The sequence below is a fragment of the Pundamilia nyererei genome, unplaced genomic scaffold, assembly GCF_000239375.1.
Source record: "Pundamilia nyererei isolate P.nyererei 1_Seehausen unplaced genomic scaffold, PunNye1.0 scaffold00805, whole genome shotgun sequence".
Classification (NCBI taxonomy): Eukaryota; Metazoa; Chordata; class Actinopteri; order Cichliformes; family Cichlidae; genus Pundamilia; species Pundamilia nyererei.
This window is the reverse complement of record NW_005188206.1, coordinates 40313-49762: the sequence shown is the minus strand read 5'-3', so window position 1 is coordinate 49762 and position 9450 is coordinate 40313. Positions and strand designations below refer to the sequence as shown.

The 9450-nt window shown below is 39.4% G+C and overlaps 1 protein-coding gene across 1 annotated transcript in view; it reads left to right on the top strand.

Moving 5' to 3' along the window:
• The window catches only part of LOC102204967 (up-regulator of cell proliferation-like), a 46880-nt gene that overhangs the window by 2651 nt on the left and 34779 nt on the right, over positions 1-9450 (top strand). The window contains exons 2-3 of the mRNA XM_013908017.1: positions 2387-5076; positions 5929-6733. Of these exons, the coding sequence (XP_013763471.1) occupies positions 2387-5076; positions 5929-6733 (3495 nt within the window). The remainder of the gene's footprint in view (positions 1-2386; positions 5077-5928; positions 6734-9450) is intronic.

Here is a 9450-nt window from a genome sequence, read left to right as displayed (position 1 = left end):
ATAGACAGACAGAGACACAGACGCAGACTCAAAGGCAGACCGAATATAACACATAGAACTCAAACAATAATAATCATCATCATCATAATAAACTAGAAAATAATAATAAACTAAAAGCGCTGGGTCACCGACCCAGGACCATGACAATTTTAAAAAGTATAAAAGTAATAAGTACCAAAAGATAAAGCCATAAAGAGGAGAAATAGCATAATATTGTAAAATTTGAATGGTAAAAATAACACAAAAATTGTGGAACTAGTTAACCTGTTAAGCTCCCAGTGGTTTTCTGATCTCTGCGATCTCCTCCCTTTTAAACCCATCTTTGGGTGCATGGGTGCTTAAGAGCTTAAAGGTCAAAAAGCATATGGAAGAAACGAGAACTAGAAAATGCATGTTCTGAAGAAACTGCAGTGTGGATGCTGATAGCTGAATGTTATAATCTGAAATGAAATAATTGCTGAATGTTAAGTTAAAAATGTTGAATGAACAGAATTTTTCACCTGAAAACAAAAGTGCAGAACTGGTGAAAGCTGACGTTCACACAGAAGAAGAAATTTAAAAAAAAGCTGAACGTGTTTAAAATGGAGATCAGAAAAAGCTGAGTAATGAGAAAAGAAAAATTTGAGTCAGAAAACATCTGAATAAATGTTCATGTTCTTTGAATCACTGAATATCTAAAATGTGATCCCTCCACTTGGATCCACACACTTTAAAAAGTTTAAATGTCTGAGCTTTGAAAGACACGGTGTTGGAAAGAGAACAACAATGGCTACGTTTTGAGGGTAAAATAATGGCTGTAGAGCAAACACTGCGGACACAGCAGCAGTTGAAAGAGAAGTGTTTAAGATGAATCTTGGCAGAGTGAGAGCAGTGTTGCCAACTCCTCAGTAAGGAAAATCGCTATTGGCTGTCCTAAAAGTCGCTAGAAGTCGCTAGATGACGTCATCACCTAATTTGCCTAATTGGTCATGCTAATGTAATTTTAATCTACGCTGTTGGAGAGAGAAATATAATCGTGGAAGAGACATAAAGTGAGCAAAAAACATCCTAAAGACATTTAGAATTTATTTAGAACTACAAATTAAATATCTTTTAGCAATTATTGTTTTTTAATGTCACAATTCCAACCCTACTCCCTTATCCGGGCTTCGACCAGCAAAAGTGACCCGAAATAGGCACTCTGGTGGAGTTACTTTGTGTGTGTGTGTTTATAAGTAGTTTTAAACCTTGCGATCCACAAAACAGCATAACAGTAAAAGATGAACTGACTGCGTTACAGTGAGTGCTGGAGCAGCGGCTTCGCTCATGCGTGGTTCATTTGCAGTTTGGATGCATAGGTGTGAACATCTCCTGCAGCTGGGGGAGGACTATCCTCCGCCCGTGAGCACTTTAGCACGGGTGAGGTGCCCACGGCAGCACCGCTGCTTGTTGAGAGTAAGAGCAACACGCCCTTTCACGTCAAAAAGTCGTCATAAATAAGTCTCCAATAACACCAGAAAAAGTCGCCAGATTTGTCGCTAGTCGCTTTTTAGAAAAAAAAAGTCGCTAAGGGGCTCTGAAAACTCGCTAAATATAGCGACAAAGTCACTAAGTTGGCAACGCTGAGTGAGAGACAGAAGCAGGCAGGTGTGAGCCTGGTTGCTATAGAGACTGCACCCAGTGGCACCATACACACGCACACAGAAATGCGCCCCATTTCTGCTGCTTAAAATGAACAGAAAAGTCAGCCCGAAACAAATCATTCCCAAAAGAAAACGACAACTTGTATTGACAAAATTCTTTCACTGTGAGTGGCAGCAATGTCTAGTCTACTGAATTCCCAGTTTTCATGCCTGTGGAGTTTATTATATGGACGTGGTGACAGTGTAAAGACAGCCTGCTCTTCTGATTTTCAAACAAACTTTCTGAGCCATTTTAACATTAGAGTCTATGGAGCAGTTGGAGGGAGGAGGCTGTGCATCGGTGACATTTATGACAGAACCATAACACCTATTACAATAATAAACACATTGGATGAAAGAGGACAGTGATGGCTACGTTTTGAGGGTAAAATCATACCTGTAGAGCAAAACGCTGTGGACACAGCAGCAGTTTAAAGAAAAGATTTTAAGATAAATTTGTTATAGAAGAATAGAAGAACAACACTGAAGAACAATACCGCGGATGGTGATTAAGCATCCACAGTATTGTAAAGGACAAAGAATAAAGAGAAACAGGAACTCAATAGTATGAATGCCTCAGCATACACACAATAAAGCATAAAGAATAAAGAGAAACAGTAACTCAATAGTGTGAATGCCTTACAGCATTCAAAAAAAAAAAAAAAAAAAAGATGGCATACTGGATAAAAACAGGATGTAATAACTTTTAACTCCCACATCCACAGTGAAACATCTGGAGAGCTTATTGGAAGAACTGGGCTTGAAGCAGTACTACAGAGAGAAGCTATCGCTCAGCAGAATACTTGAGATTGGCATGAGGACCACCACTGATGAACCTGCCAAGTGTAAATCTGACCTGTCATGGTATTTTCTACAGAAACTAATGATGTTTAATGTCACTGCTAGGAATGTGAAATGCACATTAGAGTGTGAGTCAAACAGTGATGATGAATCAGGGAGTAAAAAGTTCAGTCTTAAAAGTCTGGTCTGCAGTCCAAACACAGATGACATGGTGAACCCCCTCGACATAATCACTGCTCTCTTTCTGTGTTCTGATGGTTTTCTGCAGCAGGAAATGGCACTAAAAATGTCCATGTGTCAGTTCTCTGTTCCTCTGCTGCTTCCTAGTTGTGACACCGGTCAGTGCACACTCATGCTGTGGGCCATGAGAGACATTGTTAAGAAGTACAGAGCTCAGTCTCTTTCAGAGTCTAAGGGCTTCATTGAAGACAGAATCGTTCTCTCTGAACTTCCAATGATCTCTTTTGTCAGACTGGGTGAGTGCTCCTTGTCCAAGTCAAAGTTTCTTAATAAGCTTCTGAGCAATTCTCAGCAGTACCACGACACCTTTGTTCATCGCAACATGGAGTGTGGTGACAGTCCAAGAAGAATTTCCAACGGACTGACTGAAATTACTTGGTATCTTCCTTGTGGAAACACAAACATTGATATTTTCCGTCAGCCAGTGGCTGTAGCTAACCTTCGTGGGGACATTGCTTCATTTGAAACACAATACTCCTTTTTGTGTCAGACATCTGCAGCAGTTTTTGTCTTCTTTGACCATTTGGATTCTGAGTCTGAGTCTGTGATCAATCTGCTTAAAAGCCAACACCACAAAGGACAGGTCTTCTTGGTGGGAAACTATGAGAGCAAGCGCTTCAATTTAGATGCTTTAGAAAAAGTGGCATCTGAGTTGGGCTTGAATAAAAACAACATCATTATTAAGACAAAGCAGAAAAATGACGCAAATTTTGTAAAAGATTTGAAGAAAACAGTCAGTAATGTGGTTGAGAAATCAGAGCTGAAGATGAAAATAGAGGAGATGGTGGACGTTGCTCATGAACTGGGAATACTGGTTGATGAAGACTCTCCAGAGTGCCAGACTGCAAAAGAAAATGCAAAAACCATCACGGCAGGAATTCAAGACATTTATAAATACAAAGAAGATGAGCTTCCCCGCCAAGGACAAATATGGAAAACATTGACCTCGTTAGAGAAGGAAGAATTTCGACTTCGACATGTTGGATCTAAAAATGTAGAAAATTACAAAAGTGATCTTCAGAAACAGAAAGAAGAACTGCGGCAAAAACAGAACTCTTATGAGATATCAACAGCTATGACAAACTTCATCACTGGGATATCAAGCCCAGGAACAGAGAGGTTTTATTTCCTGAAATGGATGAGAATGAACCTCGATAATGTGTCTCGTATAAAACTGTGTGAACTCAGGGAGAAATATAAAGAAAAATGCAAGAACTCCGAGAACAAAGAGGAGATCAAAGAAATTGATAAACAAATTTCCAACAGCTCACTGGGGATTGAACACTTCTTCCGTGAAATGGGTCAGATCTATGAAGCTTCACTGTCTCTCTCCAAAACACACCCATCACGTCAACAGTTGCACCATCTGCCCAAACTGTGTGCAGAGTTGTTGCTTGATGGATTTCCTCTTGAGCTTGTAGATGGAGATGCATCCAACATCCCTCTCAGATGGGTGAGTGATGTTCTCTCTCAGCTCAGTGACCTGGTGTCTCCAAAGAAAAAAGGAAAGAAGAGAAAGATATTGGTAGTCACAGTTCTTGGAGTTCAGAGCACAGGAAAGTCCACTCTCCTTAACACCATGTTTGGAGTGCAGTTTGCAGTCAGCAGTGGTCGATGTACTCGAGGTGCTTTTATGTTGCTCATCAAAATCAATGAAAACTTCAAAAACATCCTAAAATGTGACTTCTTGGTGATCATTGACACTGAGGGCTTAAAGTCACCAGAACTTGCACAACTGGACAACAGCTATGAGCACGACAATGAGCTTGCAACACTTGTTGTGGGGCTGAGTGATGTCACCATAGTCAACATTGCAATGGAGAATTTAATTGAAATGAAAGACATCCTACAAATAGTTGTGCATGCTTTTCTCAGGATGAAGGAGGTGGGCAAAAAGCCTAAATGTCAGTTTGTTCACCAGAATGTGTCGGATGTTTCAGCCCATGAGAAGAACTTACGAGACAGGAAACTGCTCCTGGATCAGTTGAATGAGATGACTCAGGCAGCAGCCAAAATGGAAAAGAAAGAGGAGAACAAGAGCTTCACTGATGTGATGGAGTACAGTCCAGACACTGGGAACTGGTACATTCCTGGACTGTGGAATGGAAACCCACCAATGGCACCAGTTAGTGCAGGATACAGTGAGGCTGTATATGAGCTCAAGAAAAACATCATCCAACTATTGAGAGACTGTGAGTCATCTGCTAATGATATCATGGAGTTTAAAGAGTGGGTGAAAAGTCTGTGGAATGCAGTAAAGCATGAAAACTTCATCTTCAGCTTCAGAAACAGCCTCGTAGCTGATGCATACATGAAGCTCTGCACAGAGTTCAATAAATGGGAGTGGGAGTTCAGAAAAGACATGTACACCTGGGTAAGAAATGCAGAAACAAAAATTTCCAATTTTGGTACCATTGCAGCAAAATCTGAAACATCTGACATGAGAGAATTTCTCAGATCTTTGAAAAGTGAAGCCTCCACAGTGCTGTCTGCATGGGAGACAAAGATTCTGAACAATCTGACGCAATATTTCGAGCAAACAGAGGGTCATGTGTATCTGGTTGAAGGATACAAAGAGGAATTCTCAAACAGTGCAAAGGTCCTTCGTCGTGAAATAAAAACTGGTGCAATGTATCAGCTTGAAGCAGCAGCAGGAATCAGACAGGGAATGACAGAAATTGATCAAATCAAAGAAAATCATAGAAAAGCTATTGAAAAAGAAGTGCATGCATTAATTGATAAATGTCGAAAGAAAAAAGTCCAAATGACAGACGCAGAGTTGGACAAAGAGTTTGAGAAGATGTGGAAGGAAACTTTAGAAAAACTGTCTTTCTCTGAACAAAAAACCTCGAATGTCACAGACAGTGTGTCCTATTGTCTGAGAGAAAATCTGAAACACAGGGGGGGGCGTGCAAATGAGTTATTAAGTGAAAAGAGTCTGAAAAGTTGTGGAAACGAGTCTTTCAAATATACAGCTGAAGGATGGTTCAACAAATTTAAACACACAGCAAACAAGTTACTTGCCCGTCAGGATCACATAATGGCTGCACAACATCTGGCTGACAGAATTATAGACATTTGCACAGACTTTGTGAATAAACGAGTGAAAAGCAAAAACAATTACCATGACACTTACATCCAGGAGATCCTCCACATGATTGATGTGACTCTCCAAAATAATCAAGATGTCAAGATAAATACTGAGTTTGAAGTTTCTCTAAAACAGCACATCTGTGGATTTGCAGCCAGAGAGTTTCAGAAAATGCACGAAGATTTCATAGAAGAAAATGATCCGTACAGATGTCTGATTAAAAACAAGGAAAGGTTTCATGATGATTTCAAAGATGTGTTTCATGAACGAGACCAGTGTCAGAAGAAGGCAGAAGAATTCACAAAACGATGCTTGAAGCCTGCTGTTGAAGACTTTGTTAATCGTTCCCTGGGCCCTGATATCATTGATGAAATGAGGAAACTCGAGCAGTTCAGCACAAGAATGTCCTTCCAGTATTCAATTTTACTAGATTTGCTCTCCAAGGAGGATTTTCAAAACTATGTGAGCTACATTCGCTCATATGAGAAGTATGTAAAGACATGGATACTTGAACAGATAAAGAAGCACTTCTCAAATGAGTCGACAGTTTTTGAGTTTGAGGAGCGACATTTACGGTCATGTATTGACAGCATAAATTCTGCCATCAACAAGGCAAAAACCAGAAAGAGTGATGGCTTCAAGGCTTTTGTTGAAGAAATTTGTAAAGAACTTGGTGATAAACTGGTCATTTCCCAGGATGCTCTTGGTGCTTTCATGATACTGAACAATGCTGACAAGGAACAGTTTGCTGACTGGCTCACAGCATCTGTGAATGACTTAGAAAAAGCTCTCAGAATTGAGTTTAAAGAATCTACCTTTGACAAGAGATTAGAACATCTCTGTGTAGAGCCTCAGGATGAGCTTTTTAGCCAGCTGATTGGTTGTGGCAAACAGTGTCCATTCTGCAAAGCTCCCTGTGATGCAGGAGGAAAAGCCCATGGTGAGCACTTTGTTTCACTGCATAGGCCATCGGGTCTGGGTAGATACAGGAACTCTGCAACAGGTATACTTGTCGCTGAATTATGCTCGTCCAATGTGAAAAGTCACAAAACATTTAGCTGCAGTGAAACAAAATATGTACCACACCCTTATAAGGATTACAAGGACATTTTTAAAGACTGGAAAATTCAACCAGACGAGAGCCTGGAGGCATCAGACTACTGGAAATATGTTATGACAAAATACAACAGTAGATTTGCCAAAGAATATAAAGCAGTACCTGCTGTCATTCCAGAAGCTTGGAAAAAAATAAACAAAGAACAGGCAGAAAAAAGTCTCAAAGAATCATTTTACATCAAGTAACTTTCCAATTCAGGGTTGTGGGGATGACTAGAACCTTACAGGAGAAAATAGCACAGATATAGTATTTGTGGTATGTGTGTGTGGTGGAGGTGTGTGTGTGTGTGTGGTGGAGGTGGGGGGTTTATTCATGGCACTATAGTAGACACTGGGAAAATGCATGTAATCGTTGAATAATTATTTTCTTTAAATTATTAAATAGATATGATATGTGATTTATACATATATGTTATTGATTGATTTTGTTTTTTGTCAGATATTCACAATTTTGTTTCGAGTGACTTAAATAGAAAAGGAAATAAAAAAAGACTCAATATAAATTTTTTTTCTGTGAGGATTATGGTTCAAATATTTAATTGTTTGGTGTTTAGATCATGTTAGTATAAACATTTTCTTTATTCCTTTGAGTACGTGACTTTGTTTTGCAGAATTTAGAATGAGCTTTTCTTTTACTGACATATCTGATCTTACACAAACTTTTTAAAGGACTTACGGGATTCATTTTCTATCTGACGAGAGCAACAAATTGAGTAAGGTCTATTTGTCACAGTTTTTGAGTCTTTGCCATTGTAAAGTGTTAAGTAACGGGACACATGATCTCAGTCATGTGTATGTGTTGTTTTGATTTGTATGAGTTTTAATGTGTTGGCGTTAAATAAACTAAATTCATCCCCAAATATATGACAATGAAGCTTCCAATGTGTGTGTCCACATACATCTGGACTAGTAAACACTGGTCAAAGTTCAGGCCAGAACCTTCCCTTACAGACAGATCGACACTAAAACTGAATGGTAAAATACCCCCAGCAACAAATTCCTGTACTATAGAGGGCCAGATGTGACAAAATGAAATAATTAAATACGCATTAATTGATTATATAAATGTTTCAATAATTAATTAAATGCTAATTTATTTCATTTAAAACATTGAATAAATCATTTACTTGTTTTCAATTTTATTTATTTAATTCATTATGTAGTTAATTCATTATTGAGACATTTATGAATTATTTAATTATGTATTTATTTAATTCATTTTGGCACTTCAGCACTAACTGGCTCTCTTTCCTCATTCAAATGCTGCAGCATGGTGTATGTGCCATTCCACCTCCTAAGGAGCTTTAGATGTGGTCTGCCCATCTGCTGCTGCATTTGGCAGTGCTTCTTTGCTGTTGTGCTAGACCAGAAATAGCTTACTATCTTCTGAGCCTTACCTCTGAGCTCCTCAAGTCCAGGTGTGTTATCAATTGATTTTCTGACAATTAGCTTCAAAGTATGTGCAATGGACTTTGTGTGGCACACTTTCAATATTTTCCAACATGAAATCATGTTTGGTGCTGCATCTGTGACAAAGCATCTGACCTTATTTTGGATGCCCCACTCCTCCATCAAAGCCTTCTTCACCTCAGCAATATTTTCTGCTGTATGTGTCTTAGGAAAATGTCCCACTCCTAGCAACACTGTGAACAGTGTATCCTGTTCATTAACAAAATGACAGGTCACAGCCAAGAACCCATCCATATGAATGGATGTCCACATGTCACTGGTGAGACTAACAGCTGTAGCCTTCTCCAGTTCTCTCTTCGTCTTCTTCTTTTCCTCCTTGAACTTTTCCACCACCATTTCCTTTAGAGCTTTTCTGGTGGCTGTTGTGTAGGTTGTGTCCAAGACACCAACAAAGTCTCTGAAAGCAGCATCCACAATTATGGAAAAAGGGTTGCAAGTCCTTCACAATCATGTTCACCAAAGCAGCATCGACCAGTTGCTGTCTGGTCTGAGTGGGCTCTGTGTTCATGGTCCCTTCAATAGAAGAAAACTTTTGAATAGGAGTATAAAAATGTGCTTAAGTGTCTTGTGCAAGTTGATTAGTCTTTTATGCCGTTATTCCCTGCTAGTTCTTTTTTTTTATTATTCATGTTTTGGATGGACAGAAACATATAAGCATATACAGCAGGAGTAATAATATTGTCAGTTCTCTGTCAATTTCTCAGTATCAACAAACAAATAAGAGCTAACAATAGCTAAAGAAAACCAAAAGAAAAATGTCTTCCTGACATTTCTAGCAGGTGTCAGTGTCAGCATGCTTCAACCTGACTAGCTTACTGGGAGTCCAGTAATTTCTGTGAAGCAACTTGTATTGGATAAGCTGAGATTGTGCTTCACGTGAACAAACATACCATGATGAAACCAGCTTCTTTCCCTTGGATCCAGATTAAATTCCGCAAATGATTTCATGCCAGTCAGTCCAAATAAATCCACCACCTGGTTGATACCTGCCCTAGCCCAAGCCTCCCACCTGAATGGTTTCAGGCGGAGCTCACGGGCGCGTCACTGCAACTCCCCCTGGCTTCTGCTCCG